The following is a 17,578-nucleotide window of genomic DNA, read 5'->3' as shown; positions in this document are numbered from 1 at the left end:
AACTACGGGTAAGAAAGACAATTTTTCAAAAAGCCATTGTGATTTGAATAATATATAAAAGACTCTTTAATCAAAATAACATAAATTCCTAAATATATATGAAAGCTGTCGTTATCATGCATCCCCACATTTCTCTTATAAATTTAAAGAAATATTTACTCATGCATCATTATAATTTACTTTCGAGTCTTCACTAACTTTGGACGCAATTGCAGTCGACAGTTTTAACCCCAAAATTTTTCTCCCGAATCTCAAGAAACATTCACAGTCAAAAGCTCAAATTTCTTTTTCCACACACGTTTATAGCATTGTTAAATCTGCCGAATTTTTTTTCCTCAATGCATATTTTTCAGCGAAGTTCTTCATTTCTAAAAAAGAGAAAAAGTGCTTTAATGTTTCTTTATAATGAATAGACACAAAGTTATTTACATAGTATAATTTAAAAAGTGTAGCTTCGCATGGCATTTGCTTGTTTAAACTGGCCATTAAGGTTTCTTCTGTTGCATCGTTCAGTTGCATCTATACTGTAATGCTTTGCGTCAATTATTCCTAAACCACGCATTTCATCTTTTTTTGTTTCATATGTTTTGTTCAAAGATCGAACTTTTCTATTTAGAAGATCCATCCTACTTTCGTAATCGGCTTGCTTTATTGCAGAAAAAATATGGAGATATTCGCGCAAAGGAGGTAAACAAGTCACGTGCATTGTTATGTTCGCTCCATGCTTATATGGTTAATCTGGTGATTACGTTGCCATGTTCGCCTGGATTGGCACTTGATTACTTAGCCATGTTTACATGGATAGTCTAATGATTACATAGCCGTATTGAAGAGGATCAAACTTTTATATGTACATGCAAGGTGCCGACAATTTTTTCACAGAATTAGCGCATAAATGAAGTATTTATTTCGGTTTGCATATTCCTTATTGTTTCACAAAGAATTGCTGTTGTTTTCCAAGGGTTTGTTTATCAGTTGATGTGCGCCGCCATTCACAATGAAAGTCTGGAAATATATCGTTGCTCCTTTCCTCTTATCCTTACATCATCGAAAACTAGGCCGACTTCTTTTACATTTTTATGATTTCATAATATTTTTATCTTTCAGCCGGAAAAAACAATGCATCCAGATCCAATTGCAGTGAAAAAAACACCCGAAGGCTTGGAAACTGTCGACAATAACCTCATTCTGACTTCAATAGTTAGTGTAGAATGCTCAGTTAAAGTTTATTTTAGTGTTCTGTTGGAAATGGAAATCATTCATCATTTTCATTTAACTTTTTCCTCCTGCCCCCCTCCCACTGAATTTTGACAATACGTTATGGAATACTCTCAGATTAAGTTTTTTTAGTTTAATTTGATCAGCGTGACTTTGGTGATATCAGACAGTTGTTATTTAGGAATTATAGAAATAATTCACTTGAACCTGTTAAGTTGTTATTTTCTGCTGACTTACAATTAAACCGACTTGAATGCGCTTTTTCCATTTTGTAGCCAAAACCACAAAGTGCTGATATGGAAGCCAGCAACGAGAGGTCTGGGGAGAGTTCGACGGATCTTTCAGAACTACGAAAGCGACTCGAGAAAATCAAGAAAAAAGCTTTATAACTAAAATCAGCTGTCTTACCTATTATTAAGTAAATTGATATAAATGACTTTGTTCATTCAAATTTTTTGTTTATATTTAAATTATAGTGCTACAGTTATGTTCATTGTTCAGTTTGTAATGATGCAAGGAATAAAATTAAAATCAATACTAATGCACCTTAACTCTCTTAACAATGAACTCTCGATCATGTGCAACCCTTGTGCTTCGGTCTCGGGCTTGCACTGATCTGCTCTCAAGTTCTCCCAAAGGTCTCCTCGGTTTGCATAAGCCTGTGCAAACACAGTAAACATCTTTTATTTCTTAACTAGTGTTTAAGAATTTTCCATTGTAATGAAGGCTGTAGTAGTGTGCATCAGCGCCAACACAATTTGGCGCTGGCGTGCTGCAAGTTAACCGCCTTCATCACCTCCAGTAAATAGTCGTTCATAACTTGACTTTCTATCACGTGACTTGCTCAACGAACGTTCATTGGATCAATTGCACTCTCGCTAAAGAATGCTATTAACATATACAAAAATTGTGCGCTTTGAATTAATTTAAAACTGATAAACGAAGTTCTAAACGATAAATTGCGTAGTAATGTTGATTAAACCTGCAAATTAGCCTCTAAATTAATATAAAATGTTTTCGGGCTTAATCCGGCTGAGTAAGATTGAGTAACCTTTCTTGCTCGTTATCATTCAGCTTGTCTAGTGTAGCTCTGTCCATGAGATGAGACGGACAAACCAAGTTTTGCAATTCTTTACATTGAAGGACCTCACGTAGAGCATCCATTTTCAAATTAGAATTGTGACTAATGTCAAGTGACTTCAGATTTTCCAATTTTGACAACGAACCGGGATCAATGTCTTCGAGATTGTTGTCGCTTACCTTGAGGACAGAAAGACTTTTCAAATCTGAAATGCCATCAGTAATCTTCTTTATGAGGTTTCCATTAAGATGGAGCTCCTCGAGCCATGCCATACTAAACACTTTCTCTGGAATCAAATCGAGGCCGCACTCCACAATGAATAAACATTTCAGTCTGATGAGCTTCTGGAAGTTATCAAAATCATTCACTTCAAGATAACAGTTTCTAAATTCAAGGTTCAAAAGGTTTTCGGAAATCATAGGATCAAAAATCGTACGAGGAATTCCTGGAAGAGTGTTAAAAGACAGCTTTTCTTCTTTATCTAACATAACCCTAAGATATGCAACTGGAAATCTTATGTTCAAAGCATGGGCCACCGCAATCTTCTTTTTGTTCTCCTCAGAAAGAAAACGAGCGAATCTTATGACGTACATCTTGTTGTAGCAATGCAATAGATGCAGGAGAAAACCTAGATCTTCCTTTACCGGATCTATGTCTGATAGCTGATCGTCAATTTTTGGAGATATTTTGTTTGAAAAAATATATTCATAGTTTTTACGACGCAATTTGACTGTCCAAAAAACTATGAAAAAGAATATCACTCCACCCACTGCCAAAACTCCGTTATAAATATGAACAATATAATACATGGCAGGAGCTAGGTTGTGGGAGCACAAAAAATAATCGTGAGGGATGGGAATGTGTTGAGGCAGTGTACACGTCATCTTGTCTTTTAAATCATTATAATTATAATTAATAACGAGAAACGATATTACTGAAAGCACTTGTAACACACTTTTGATAGTGTAGAGATTCGAAATTTTTTCAATGAAATGAGATGACGATATGTTTTTCTTTAGCTTTTGCACTTTCTCATACAAACCCATCAACGCACTTGTAGAGGTAGTGTCTGGAAGGAAATCAAAATTGTTATAATGATCGGTCAAGTCAGAAGTATCGTTGTTTGACACTCTTCTATAGCTGTTTGTTCGATTGTGTCTTTGCTGAAAAAGTGCTAAAGTGACTGTGGAATTAGTACATGGTGAATCGTAACACGCCATCACGAGATCAACAAATGTTTCAATTACCGAGCAAGTTAAAGGAAATTTCAACCAGAAATTGTCGAGAATAAAAAGCCATAATGCTTCAGCGAACAATACGATCCACAAATAAGCCAAAAAGTCTTGAATCGCGCTTTTACTGCATTCTGAATTGACAAAACTTTTGTATATAATATTGACTTCGTGATCTGTAACGACTTCCGTTCTTTCAACAAAGCTTGTATTTTGAGACTCGTAGAATTTTTTACATGTATTCGGAAATTTTAAATCTGCGAGAAGCCAAGATGCATTTAAATTTGGTTTTGACGCACTGGGACAATTGACAACTGCTACACATTCAAAACTGCCTGATGTTACCTCCATACCAGCAACAAGAACGGATAACATTACTAAAAGGATCACTAAATAATCTGTTATAACATCCCACCAAGGCTTCAAAATTTTCAAATTTTCTTTTCCTTTGTTCCAAAAATATTCCATGGGCAGCATATTGATAAATTTATAAGAATTGAGTATAACGATCAGTAGATTTTGCAAAACGCCACGTTACACAATATATCAAATTCGCTTACTAGCGCTTCCGCATTTTGTCTGCACAGCAGGATAAATCGTTTAAATTACAAAGTTTGTATACGTTGGTTAGCAACTAAACTATTTCAGTCACTTCCTTTGTAAACATGAATACTCCCGATTTGCAATTCGTTCAAAAGATCGAGAATTAAAATACCGAGACCGTTAAAAATATTGAAAATAAACGACGTTGTGGTAAAGTGAATCAAGTAAACATACCTTACTATTAGTATATAATATATTTATCTTGCATCCAGAACTGCTGTGGCTTAGAAACTGTCTACAATTATCGCATTCTGCTTTCACTAGTAAGTAAAGAATGCTCAGTTATCGTGAGCATTCTGCTATATTTACAGGATTTATTTAAAGATTTGACTACAATTGGCTGACTTACAATTAAACTCACCGGAGATTGCTTCTTTCATTTTTTAGCCATGGCAACTAAGTTTTCATTTATCCGGTGGCAGGTAAAGAGAGGTCTGGAGAAAGTTAGACGGATGTGTAAGAACTACGAATTAAAGCGAATAGAAAAAATCAAGAATTTAGCTGTATTACCTATAATAAAGCAAGACTTCGTGTACTTGAACTCTTTGCCTATAGCTACATTCAACACAGTCTCAAGCTTAAATAGATGAATAGCATCAATTGACAAAACGGCTTAAATAGATAATAATCATCAATCCAAGGGAAACTCCGTAACTATCCAAATTCAATACGTTTTGCGCACCCGCGAAAAGTTAACATGGCGGAAAAACGACCAAAACGTAAGAATTCACCATATTATACATATTGCTGTTCAAAAAGAATGGAATCATTGTGTATTAAATTAAGCCAATTTTAACTACAATTAAGCTATTATTTATTCTACCTTGATATACAGCGTGTAAAAAGAAGAAATCCGAGACTCTGGAGAAAGTTCTGAATGATGGTTTAGCCTTGTTGGCGAAAGAAAAAGGATCAAAATGTCGGGGGAAAAAGCCTTCTCATTTTCGCTTAGTGCAAGTTGGTTGTAAGAGGTTGACCCACACGCCTTACCGCTGCCGTCAAGGATCAATTAAGCAAAATGGTAATGTTAATATTTAGTATTTATATTAAAATTTACTATCTTCAGTAGTATGTTGAGATTGTTGTTCTTGTTTGCAATTTTATGCTAAATAATATTAGTATGCATGTGTAACTACATCATGCTATGAAATTTTGTACTTGAAATATTGACTGTACAATTTTGCTGCTTTAAATCATGTATGGCTCAAACAATTTTGTCCAGTGTCCTTAGCAGATTTGACTATTTAGTTTGTTATGGGTAAGCAGAAAGACAACTGAGTAAACTGTCATTACATTACCATGCATGGTTGTACCTAAAACTGTTACAGGTCAATGTTGTTTAAGTTAGGTACTGTATAAGAAATTGCATTGTAAATTTATATTAGATAACCAGCAGTATGATAGCTCTGTGGCTGATGACTTTCAAGTAAATGATGAGCACAAGCAAACAGACGTTGATATTGGTAAGCATCAATGTATATGTATAATATTAAGTTAAATGTAATAGGTTTGTCTAATGATTGCTCATGCTTGAAATGCTTTTGGTAAAACTAATAATTGCATTTGAAATCAATAATTGCAATAATTTGTTGAAAAGCATGTATGTAGCTCTATCCACTTTGATATTGAGCACCTTTATTTGATATTGTCTTAGATCATATACCGTCTCATTTAATCAGAAATTGTCCACAACAAGCTCACTCAGCTAACAATTTTTAATTTCTTTACTGGTTAAATTTTTTATAATATAAGTCAATATTGTTTTGTAGAGCTAGAGAATCTTATATTTGAATGCAGAGGACTTTTGGCTTCAGAGAAAGAGGATGCCAAGAAATGGTCTGATCGCATGGAAGAGCTTCATTCTCTTTGGGAAAATAATATATCTACCATATTCGAAACCTTGATCCTATGTGAATCAGTTGATAAAGGCACACCATGCTTCAATTGTGGGGAATCTCCAGGCTTGATAAAGTGTCATCAGTGTGGTAGTAACTGGCCAGTCTGTGTTGAATGTGATAGGAAAATTCATGAAAGAAAGCCATTCCATGATAGACATGGGTGGATGGATAATCATTTCAGACCACTTCAGCCATCACATTCATTGGATAAAAATGGACAAATAATTGAAGTTGGTATGTCATGTAAATATGGTAAAAGTATGTTAAATGTCATATGCACTATGCTAACTGATGTCAAAATCAACCTACATATGTAGCTACTTATAGGTATATAATTTGGGGTGATATAATTCTATTATTTATAAAAAAAAGGTTTTATCTCCCAGTCTAATGAGGGAAATTTATTATATTTGTTTCTTAGATTGCTATGTTTCTTTGCATCCTGTCCAAAAGTTTTGTCATGGCTGCTCTAGAAAATCAACCTTTCACTTCGTGCTCAGTAAGGACATGCTGACTATTTGTACAACACAAGGTAATGTACAAAGTATTTTATACTTGCAATGTTGAACATGCAAAATTTTGTGTTTGCTCCAATAAAATGTAATCTTATTGAACCGACAACTGTTGACATTAATCTTTAAACATTTTTGATTTCCTTCTTCATCAGTGTTGTGAAGGACTACTATATAATTTACTCATTAATTTACTGTAGTATTCTTCTTACATACTGTAATAGTTACATGTATACAGTAAACTGCCATCCTATGTACATAATGTCTTTTTAGTTATCATGTTTATTAATCTTTTTCTATTGTTAGGTCACTTTGACATAAACAGTACATCATTCAAGTGTGTTTCTTGTTCAGCATTGTTGATGCCGACACTTGCAGATATTCTTGGTAATGGCTACTGGCCAGCAAATCCAAAGTCTTTAAATGTGTTATTTTCACAGGATTTACTTCTGCTGTGGAACACAATGCAAAAGAGAATGCCAGGTTGTTCTGAGTCCAGTTTTATTAGATCATTGGAAGACATAAGTGTTTCAAAAGGAAGGGTGCATACATAAATACTTTGTGTGTATGCCACATTACTAAGTGTAAACTCTCAGCATTGTACATAGTTTTTTTTTGCGTAAAGCAATTACCATTGTCACTAGTGTTATGGAAAACATCCAAATTCATGAAAAAATGTATATGTATGTGTGGCAAAAGTCTACAATTTTTTCTATGTGATTTCTACTTTCTTTCATTTTTAGTTTGGATCAATAAATCCACGAACGTTCACAAAAGCCTTTCGAGAATGGAAATATTTTAATTATGAGGTGGAAAAAGCCCAGGGAAAAGAGTGGATGTTTTGTCCTAGTTGCTCATCCAACCAACACTCCTGTCATGTAGATGGCAACATGAAGTTATACCGATATAAACATTCAGGAAGGTATTATGTCAAACTCTGTAATTTTTACACATTCTAAGGAGCCTTTCATAATGTAAACTCTTGTTTTCTCTCTTTTATAGAGAACAAAGTCAGTCTTACTATGGAGATCTTTTTATTTCTTCGAATGAACATGTTTCAGAGCATATTAGAAAGGTTTATTCCACTCCCAAAGTTCGGGTAATTTGAGGTCATGCTTTGCACTGATGTTGAAATGTTTTGTACAGTTCAGTACAATACACCATTACATGAGTAAAGTTCTTTTCATTATAACTCAATACTTACCCTTTTGATAATGATATTTATTCATTATTATTGGTTTTGCATTTTGGCTATTGTATTCATTGTAATAAATAATAAAATCGACAGTTTAGCCTTTTCTGAATCAATATATAAATGTTCGTTTTTCCACGATCATGGTTCGAATTTGAATCTTTTGTGTTACAGAACTTTTCTGATGACTGGAAATATGGTGAAAGTAATTCGCGAGCTGCTGGAGCGAAAGGAAAACGAAAGAGTCGTCTAGACGAAACAGGACTGGAAATTGCAGGTTGCCGGCATGCAATTGCTCAGTGGGCTGTAAACATGTTACGCGGAGAGATTTATGGCTACTCTAATTACATCCATGTTCACAAAATGATTCCAAACAATGTTAAATACATTTGGCAAGATATCATATGTAAATATTGGAAGTGGGCAGTGAAGGCATCAAAGTCGGATGAGTCAAATGCTCACGAAATAAAACTTGCTTTATCTGTGATGCATGCCAAAGCACATAATTGGACATGCCAGGTACACTGGTATCATGTGTTTTTTATAATGAATGCTGGCTGTGCACTTATACGTATATCGATGTTCACTCTCAGTATTGTCTACTCAGACATTAATGAATTTCTTATAAACAAGAATTTCCAAACTCGTCTTATTTTAAGGTATTGTGGGGAGGACGGTGGCAAAAAGGTTCTGCATATTCCACAGGAGAGGAAGTTGAGCAGATTAATAGTTACCTTTCGAGACTGGCCAACACTACAAAGTACATGTTACCCGAGTGTAAGTGTTACTTAAAATAAGTTTATAAAATATGTTTAATTATATTGTAGACTTTATTTGTTGGATAGAACGATTATCCATATAACGTAGCTATCGTCCACGTTGGTCTCAAGTTACTGGAACATTTTTTATGGTTTCAAATTGATGTGTCATGCTATGTATGTGCTTTTTTGACAATTTTAGCAAGAGAAGAACTCATAACTGAACATGCTCTTGCGTGGAATAAACGGAAAATATGTGATCTGTCCAGCTCCCTCTGCAAGAGATATGCAAAGGTTGCTTCTCAAAAACTATTTTGTACATGCGGCCAAATAACGCTACTAACAGCCGTCATCCTGATAAGTTATTTTTTTTTTAGTATATAGAAGCTCAAGAAAATACAAGGAAAGAACTTGATGAAATGGTTTCTGGCGTAAATCTCTCTCCGAACCACGATGATTTCTTGCAGTGGAAGAGTGAAGTTCAACGTATTGCAAAAGGTAACCGGGTTTTACTTGCTGGCATAATTTAATACGACTGTGCAGTATATTATATTTTTTTCTGTTTCTGTAGAAATGGAAAGCTCCTTCTTCACGTATTTAGCCGAAGAAGAGGAATTGTACGTTTTGACCTCCTCTTTAACCGATACCTCTTTATTGACATCAAATGTAAACATCTCGCGTGTTGAGACTGAAGACTATCTTTCTGCCCTGTCGAAAAAGATAATTCAAAGATACTCCACCGTTGAGGATAAACGTAAAAGAGTTAAATCACTGACTGCCAAGCTTTGTCGTGATATAACCGCCGATGTACTGCTTGATAGAGGAAAAAGTTATTTTGGAAAGTGCCTTGAAGTGTCTTAAGAATGAACTAGAAATGTTGTCTTTTGCCATAGTACAAAGGAAAGCAAGCGTTGTAAAATTGGGAAGTATGTTTTACATATACACGTATATTACTACATAAGAGGAGTGCATTTGTCAGCAAGAATCCATACTGAAGTCATTGCAAATTTAAGGCAAAATAGATTGTTTCTTATTTAGTATACTTACCTGTTTCTTTTGCCTGTAGACTCAGCAAAAGCAAGAACAAAGATAAGACAGAAGATGTCTAGTGATCAGAAAAACATTGACAAAAAAATGCGCATATTCAACGTATTACAGTTTGTTGTGCATGGTCAAGAAGAAACAGTAAGACTCGACGAGTGTTCTCTGGTTGATGGCATGTTTCCCTGGACTCTCAATGGTGTGTACCTAAAACATATTCTGTAAATTCCAACATGCCTTAAGTAAGAACTTAAAGTTACTTAAACGTAATGTTATAAAACATCTTTATATAGAAATTTCTGTTCGACTGAAATGTAAAATTGTTGACAAGTTCGAACATTTAGAAAGACTGGAGGAGGAGTTAATTCTTATTAAGCAAGAGATGAGTAATTATTTGCGATATTACAAAGATATCGTTATTCCAAAGTTGAAAGCGGAAGTAAAAGACATGGAACAAAGTCTAAACTCAGGTATGTATAATGAAAGTCACGTATGTACTGTAAAGAGTCCATGTGCTCATTTTAAACAAATCATTGTAAGACATAAGCTTTTTAGATTTTTTGAGCTTCTCAAATTTTCAACACGTTTTGTAGAAAGAGTTTCAGTGAAAGACACTAGGGAATGTTTGTCAAATGAAAGAGTTGAATCTGAGGTATATACATATAATCTTCCGTTAAGCACCACGAATATGTATGGAGAAAATAAACAATAAGTCGTGCGCAACAAACATAATGAAGGAACCTTAGCGTACATAAAATGTTTTTGTGGAAGAAACCAAATGCCATGTAATCTATTATTTTTTAGAAATCCTTGTATGCTTCTTCGTCTCATAAATCAAGACGTGTTATTTTGGGTGAGATAGCTTTGCGATACAAGGGTATAAACTTTGCAAAGCAACAGCTAGACCTTGGATCCAAGCACTTCTCCTGTATTAACAGTCGCGATGTTTTGGATACTTTAGTTAGCAATGAGAGTGATATTGAAAGCTACAGCGACAATGAAGACGATGATCTTTTTGATGACAATGGTTCTGATGATAAGATCGATGATTGCTAATGTTGCTAGTGATAAATGACTTGTTATTAAACTTGTATTTGTACTGTATGATAACAGAATCCAGCTACAATGAGTGGGTGCAACCATGAAACCCCTGCCTTAGAGCAACTAATACGGGTCATAATTATCATTCCCGGGGGACTGGAAGCATTGTTATCCATTACTGATATGATCTGTTGCAAAAAACGGGGAAAACGCCATAAATTATCATTTGTAATATTAAAAAGTGAAACGTGCATTTTGAAAAGTCCTTAAATATTCTTATTATGATTTTTTCTTTTATCTCAACATTACGCGAGGTTACACGTTTGTTTTGGTCTAGTGTTATCTTTTATTGTTGATTTTTTTTGTAACGTTCTATTCTTGTTACACATAAATCAGTTGTAAAAACCATGGTGTAAAATTAAAGTGCAATTTTTCCTCGTTGTATTGAGCTGTTAGTGCTTTACGGTTGGGTTTGTGGGTAAAGATATAGAACATTAAAGCTGAACAGTTGGGTAGTAGATTTTCAAATACAATACACCTTACACAGTATATACACTATACGCACTATACACACTATACACACTATACACACTATGCACACTATACGCACTATACACGCATTACACACTATACACACTATACACACATTACACGCTATACACACTATACACACTATACACACATTACACACTATATACACTATACACACTATACACACATTACACACTATACACACTATACACACAAATTTTCCTGCTGGCTTCCCCACTCGCAATATATAGATAGAAGACGTTCCTTATTATCATTAACTCCTAATTTGATTTTTATTTTTTTTCGATGAAAGCAAAAAACGTTTGTTCATATAGTTTCTGTGGTGGAATGGTTATCGCATGTGTTTAACATTCCAAGGACATCAGTTTAATCCTGATAAGAAACAATATTTGCAAAATTTCATCCATAATTACACATTCTAACTAGTACATGTTTTTTCATTTGCATACAAAACTATCACATGAGTAATACCAATACAGTTAAAAACAAACTAGGAATTTCATTTAATTAATAATACAATGTTCACCATTCGACCTTAATTTATATTTGTTCTAATCAACGGAAACGTGAAAGTGTTTGTGTATGTACTGTACTGGTAATCACGTGTGTCTTAATATGCAAAAGGTCCTGAAATAGAACTTATCAAATGTTATAATTTTAATGCCTGATCACTATGCTAAGCCTGTGTATGCGTAATATATTGTCAGGTAAGTCTAAGGGTTGGATTAGAATATATTCAATAACAGATTAATAGAACCACCAGATCATGGATTTTCATAAATGAATGTTGCATAAATGAACACACGTTCGCTTTCGCCCTTAGATGGAGTTCATCCAATTTTATAAACTTACGTCGCATGAAATTGTCAAAAAGCTTTTCTGTTAATTTTCCATACTCTGTCTCAGTAAGAAACTTGGCAGCTGGTCCAGGAGTGCCGTGTAAGTGAGTGGTATAGCCTTTTGCATGTCTTGAGAACGACAAAACAATAACGTGTTGGTCATGATGTTCATTTAAGACAGAAGCCTAAAATAAATAAAGATTACAAATAAACTATCTTAGTTTGCTTATAGTAACAAAAGCCGTAAGCAATCATCGGTGGCAAAATCCTTAGAAAATGTGATTTTCAATTATGTTAAAGAAAATTCGTTCCCAACATGAACGACTGGAAATAATTGAGTAAAAATAGTTTGTAAAAGCTCTGCTGAAAGTCATGGTCTTTTTCCTGCTGCTAAAGTTTCCAAAGACAATGCAAAACAACAGGAGGAAAATAACACCACCACATCTGCTCGGCCTGCACACATCTTTCCAGTTGAAAAAAATGCTACACATTCACTTATACAACAATGCATACACACATACAAACATTATTGTACATACAATAAATACCTATAGATACATATACTGTACACAGACAGATGAATATTTAAAGTTTGATACATACACAGAAGCAAATTAGTAGCATGTAAATATTTAGCATACATTGATCACACTTCCAAAATTATTCCCATTTGCAAATATTGGGTTGGTCTGTATTGTATAGAAGTATCTTGAGAATTGATACTAACTCTGTACATCATTAGTTCCCTTTGGCAAGAAGGATTTGTCACACCCATTTTCCTAATTCTTTCCATGGAATTTACACGTTTCGAAATGAATTCCTTCGAACAACTTTCACACTTCTTTGAAACATTTCCATTTTCTGTTCCACAACCATTACATTGCTATAAAAAAGTATAACAAAACATATGCTTCAACCCATTAAGACAAAACTTGCAGCAATACAAAATTCACCATTCACAAAATACAACAGGCACAAATTGCAAAATTTACAAAATTCAAAATTTACAAAATACCAAATTCACAAAATTCACAGCAATACACCATTCATAGCAACTACATTTTTCAAAAGTACCACATGACTATGTATGAGTGATGAGGCCAAGAATTTAAGGGTACCTTTTCATCCTATTTTTATTGGTTGTATAGCCACAGGTCAGTTTTAGTTGTCAATTGTGAGGATCTAGTATATAGGGGTAATGGGTTAACCAGAAAATTTGACAATGTCTGCACTCTGTAGTTAATCCTTTAACTAGCAATATGCTTTACTCATTTTTTGACAAACGCCACATGACTTTACTTGTCATTTGGTAGCTATGGAGCTAAATTAGGTTATTAGAAATAAGTGATAGTATAAAATTGAAAAATGTTGTCGTTTATTTAAAATGTTTGTTATACAATTGACAAATAAAATTGGCAATTAATAAAAATGGGCTTAATTAATTGATATAAAATAAGTGGTTTGTCTTGATTCACAAGAGTTGTCATTCAACTGATCTTTTATGCTACTATCAGAAAAAAACTTCTGTTGATATATAATATTGTATGTTCTTTAAAACATATGTCAACAGGTATATATGTAGCATGCTTTTGAAGGGTACAGTTAGTATCAAAAAATTAGGCAACCATTCAATACATATATAAATTTACCTTAGTTGTCTTTCCTTGAAATCTTTTCTCTAAAAAATACAACATAAAATATAATGATGTACAAATAACCATGCTTTAAATTAGGCATAGGATGACAATAATCCAGATTCGCTTCACTGCTGATCTTAAGATTAACCACATACTAGAACTATCACAGTGATCACTAACATTAAAGTTATACATATAATATACATAAAGTCTGATGATGGTAATAATATGTTGTTCTATTTGAAAGAACATTTATACATGCAACTACAGAATAGATCCTTACGTACAATTCATAGTTTACTACGCAATGCTGGACAGCATACAGGAATATTTTTCCAATTTGCAAATGGAGTTTATCAAAGAAATTAGGTCATTATTGAAAAAGTCTATCAATGTATGAGGCACATGGGTAGTAATAAAAAAATAATAAATCATCCATTAACACGGGGGATAGCATTTCCAGTGCCGTAACTAGAAAATTAATTGGGGTGAATATTCATATATTCAGCTCTGCCCTGCTGACTTCTATTGAAATTAAAATCGCAAACAAAAGAAATCAGCTGGGCAGAGCTGAATACATGAATATAAACACCCCCTAATTAACGTTCTAGTTTTGCCCCCCGAGCATTTCTTTTTAATCAAATCTTTTTTTGATAACTTTTAGCAAAAAATACTTGTTAAATAAACGTTTTCTACATGATTAAATAAATCTAATACAAACTAAAAGCACTATCTTAAAAATATTGGCTTGACTCTGATCAGGATTCACGATCAAACATCAATCAAAATCAATGAAGAAAAATACAAGAATTTTAATTTTTTTAACGATATGATTATAAATACTACAAATTATGAGCAAACTAGCAAATAAATTGAAACGGTCAAATCCAGTAAGTCAAGCATTCAACATTTCACGATGTCACGCAACTCAAACAGTCAAACTGCAGCTCTCGATTTTGATTCGAGAATTCGTCTTGATTAAAACCATTTTTACAAGTAAAATTAAACACCTTGTTAGAAAGGAAAACATTGATACATGATCAAAATGAAAAATATGAAAGGCTTGTGAGACCTGATTGTAAAATGGCTATTTCTATTTACATACCTGTGCTGCAGCCTGCCTTTTCCGCCATGTTAACTTTTCGCAGGTGCGCAAAACGTATTGAATTTGGATAGTTACGGAGTTTCCCTTGGATTGATGATTATTATCTATTTATGCCGTTTTGTCAATTGATGCTATTCATCTATTTAAGCTTGAGACTGTGTTGCTACATTATAGTGGTGTAGTTATGTCATGTATTCATTGTTTAGTTTTTAATGATGCAAAAAATAGAACTATGAACAATTCCTAGGCACTTTTCATTATTTACGTGTTTCCACCTGAACTCTCCGAGTGTATGAACAAGAATAGTCACAGTAGAAATTTTCTACGTTTCTTTATAGCAAATACATCTAACTTCGAACATTAATGATGTTTGCCTGTAGTATTCAGTTTCCTCGATCGCTTGTGTGAACAATAGGGTGGCCAGCACGTTCATTTACTCGTGTTATTTTCAAACATTTTAGTTGGTCACTCACTGTAAAAACAATTAATATATAAATAAATAAAAAATGATAATGATCTAGTCGCACACTCGATGAGTGCAACATAAAAGTCCCGCTCTCTCTAATCAAGGGCAACGACAATAGCGATGGCAGGATGAATAATAAATAAATTTAAATCAATCAATCAATTATGTATTGAAAATATTGTTGTTGAACAACTAAGAGAAGATTTTGAAGTCCACCCGGTGAGTAAGAGTATAAGTGTGGGTGAACTTTTAGAATTCTAGTGTGAATTTACCAAACACGACCCAACAGGCAGAATGGCTACACTTGCTGCATGTAGCATCATAAAATAAACACAATGAAACGCGTGCGCTGCATGATTAGTCTAGAGCTGTGTTTGCATTAGCCTGTGCAAAACGTCTGAGCCCAAACAATCAAATCATTCTATCAATCAAAGAGAATTTGTAAATCAATCATGAGTACATATTAGAAGAATACAAAACGTTTTTTGTTTCGCATTATTGTTATTCTATAAAAGAAATAAAAGATGTTTTTCGTGTTTGAACTGGCATATGCAAGCCTCGGAGACGTTTGTGAGAGCTCTCGAGCCGGTTCAAACCTCGACCTTCGGTCTCATGCTTATACTGATCTGCTCTCGAATTTTCCAAAAGGTCTCCTCTGTTTGCATAGGCCAGTGCAAACACAGTAAGCATCTTTTATTTCTTAATTAGCTAGTAAAGACTCTGGAATGTCGTGCTTTTGTTAAAGTTTGCTGTCCTTACGTAGGGCGAGATTTGTACGTAAAGACAGAGGTCTGATATTTCTCAGTAAAAACCGAGAAAGCGAGGTTATTAAAAGGTTCATTATATGGCATTGTTTGACTTGAATTAAAGCTTTCTATTTTCTCTCGTCTTTGCTGTTTTGCATTCACTCCTGAAGTATCATCAGTAAAAATAAATCGTTTGAAATTGTGTTGTTTCGATTTTAAAACTCACTTTCCAAGTGTTTTTCGTTAGACTAACATAAATACAAGATCAATTCGCCGTATTTTTTTCGTTTTTTTTTCGTATTTTTTCGATCTTTTCGTTTTACAAAACGTTTGCTGTTTGCTTTTCGAAGTTTGCTTACATTTATTTGTTTTGTAAAATTACGCGTTTTGGACCGTGGTCCATCACGGAAAATAATGGAACAGAAAAAATATTTTTGAACCATTCAAAGCACGCAAATTTGCCAGAATTGACGCTTGCCATATAATAATGATAAATAATCTGTAGCGACCTGTAACGTAAGTTTGACAAAACTTGCAGTTTGGGACCATTGATTTCTATTAAACTAACTGGATATACAAAGGGTCTGAGAACTGTTGTCAAAAACATGGATGCCAAAAGGAAATTTTTAACGAAGAACTTCCACTTGAAAAATTATCCAAGAGAATAAAAATCAACAAAGAGACTTTGCCAGGGTTATTTGTTTGTACAGGTTCACCTTCACATTTTGTAATTTGAATTATTTATGATTTCTTTTGAAGTCTTCATCAGATACATGCAAGTATTTCCATCCCTTTTTGCTTCTTTTGCCTTCAACTTCATTGTAGCCAGTGCATCCAATATGAATCCTGGATCACCTAGAATTATACTAAGGGTGAATGTTTGTCAGATGAGCCATTGCTATACTAAACTTTTCATGCACAAAGTAACAAGATTTTCTTGAATAAAAATTTTACTCAATACTATCCAAAGCAATTTTTTTACTTTGGTTTTGATTTATGAACATTGTTTACTATTACAATGCATACTTTATTTACAGAAACACCAAGGATTATCGAGAAACAAGCAGCATCGAGCAACCCTTTTCTCATATTTAATATCTTTATTGTTTGTAATCTGCCAATTCGTGCAAAACAAGCTAGGAGTTGATTTCAAGATATTTTTGTGGTACTATATATAAAACAGTGTTGCTAAATACTGTAGGCAAGTTCAATTTCAACATAACTCTATTCTTAACTTCCCATCATATTTTCTGAAATATAATATGAACTGACCATAATCAGTTTCTTGGGACTAAACAGCCTAAACTCAATTCATAATGGGAGGGTTTTGTTGATTTGTTTGATGCAAGATATGTACATCTAGAAGAGTTTCACAGCGTCTTACATGTATTTATGTAATAAATAGAAGTGATTGGGCCAAAACAAACATCAACTAAAGATTAAAGAGAGATTAAAAGGTTTTTATTATTCATCTTCAAAACAAAAAGTACGATGAATTTACATTGATTTTCTATATATCTATCATTCTATACTAAGAATTACATAGCAAAGAACAAGAACTAAAGCATGACGTTGTGGTAAAATAACGTTTCACAAAATAAATGAAATAAAATAAATGAAACAAATTAATAAATATTGAAGACTGAAGACTGATCAC

General features: G+C 33.7%; 5 protein-coding genes and 1 long non-coding RNA gene across 8 annotated transcripts in view; 4 read left to right on the top strand and 2 right to left on the bottom strand.

Annotated features, from left to right (window-relative positions):
• The window catches only part of LOC124455771 (cytoskeleton-associated protein 5-like), a 43,527-nt gene that overhangs the window by 3,369 nt on the left and 22,580 nt on the right, over positions 1-17,578 (top strand). The window lies entirely within an intron of this gene.
• Positions 43-4,706, bottom strand: LOC124455776. The gene is made up of 3 exons (XR_006952016.1): positions 4,645-4,706; positions 4,496-4,568; positions 43-368 (listed from the first exon to the last, which is right to left on the bottom strand). It is a non-coding gene; the product is annotated as an uncharacterized LOC124455776 (long non-coding RNA).
• LOC124455772 lies at positions 380-1,755 on the top strand. The gene is made up of 3 exons (XM_047006407.1): positions 380-687; positions 1,108-1,200; positions 1,494-1,755. The coding sequence occupies exons 1-3, from the start codon at positions 583-585 to the stop codon at positions 1,605-1,607; spliced, it is 312 nt and encodes a 103-aa protein (XP_046862363.1). The 5' UTR covers positions 380-582; the 3' UTR covers positions 1,608-1,755.
• Positions 1,660-4,050, bottom strand: LOC124455762 (volume-regulated anion channel subunit LRRC8E-like). Its single transcript, XM_047006394.1, has one exon. It carries the CDS (start codon positions 4,006-4,008, stop codon positions 2,242-2,244), a length of 1,767 nt encoding a protein of 588 aa, XP_046862350.1. The 5' UTR covers positions 4,009-4,050; the 3' UTR covers positions 1,660-2,241.
• LOC124455761 lies at positions 4,700-9,323 on the top strand. Of its 2 annotated transcripts, XM_047006391.1 has the most exons (14): positions 4,700-4,853; positions 4,970-5,155; positions 5,520-5,597; positions 5,904-6,266; positions 6,454-6,564; positions 6,851-7,086; positions 7,288-7,466; positions 7,547-7,643; positions 7,911-8,255; positions 8,396-8,513; positions 8,697-8,788; positions 8,872-8,992; positions 9,066-9,111; positions 9,215-9,323. In XM_047006391.1, the coding sequence occupies exons 1-14, from the start codon at positions 4,832-4,834 to the stop codon at positions 9,216-9,218; spliced, it is 1,998 nt and encodes a 665-aa protein (XP_046862347.1). In that variant the 5' UTR covers positions 4,700-4,831; the 3' UTR covers positions 9,219-9,323. The 2 variants fall into 2 exon arrangements, with proteins under 2 accessions (XP_046862347.1, XP_046862349.1); XM_047006393.1 differs by lacking the exons at positions 8,697-8,788; positions 9,066-9,111; positions 9,215-9,323 and having other exon boundaries at positions 8,872-8,956.
• LOC124455770 lies at positions 9,336-11,020 on the top strand. Of its 2 annotated transcripts, none has more exons than XM_047006405.1 (5): positions 9,336-9,420; positions 9,561-9,734; positions 9,880-10,005; positions 10,129-10,187; positions 10,340-11,020. In XM_047006405.1, the coding sequence occupies exons 1-5, from the start codon at positions 9,369-9,371 to the stop codon at positions 10,589-10,591; spliced, it is 663 nt and encodes a 220-aa protein (XP_046862361.1). In that variant the 5' UTR covers positions 9,336-9,368; the 3' UTR covers positions 10,592-11,020. The 2 variants fall into 2 exon arrangements, with proteins under 2 accessions (XP_046862361.1, XP_046862359.1); XM_047006403.1 differs by having other exon boundaries at positions 9,829-10,005.

Source organism: Xenia sp. Carnegie-2017, unplaced genomic scaffold (genome assembly GCF_021976095.1).
Source record: "Xenia sp. Carnegie-2017 unplaced genomic scaffold, XeniaSp_v1 HiC_scaffold_4, whole genome shotgun sequence".
Taxonomy (NCBI): domain Eukaryota; kingdom Metazoa; phylum Cnidaria; class Anthozoa; order Malacalcyonacea; family Xeniidae; genus Xenia; species Xenia sp. Carnegie-2017.
This window is presented reverse-complemented; position numbering and strand designations above follow the sequence as displayed.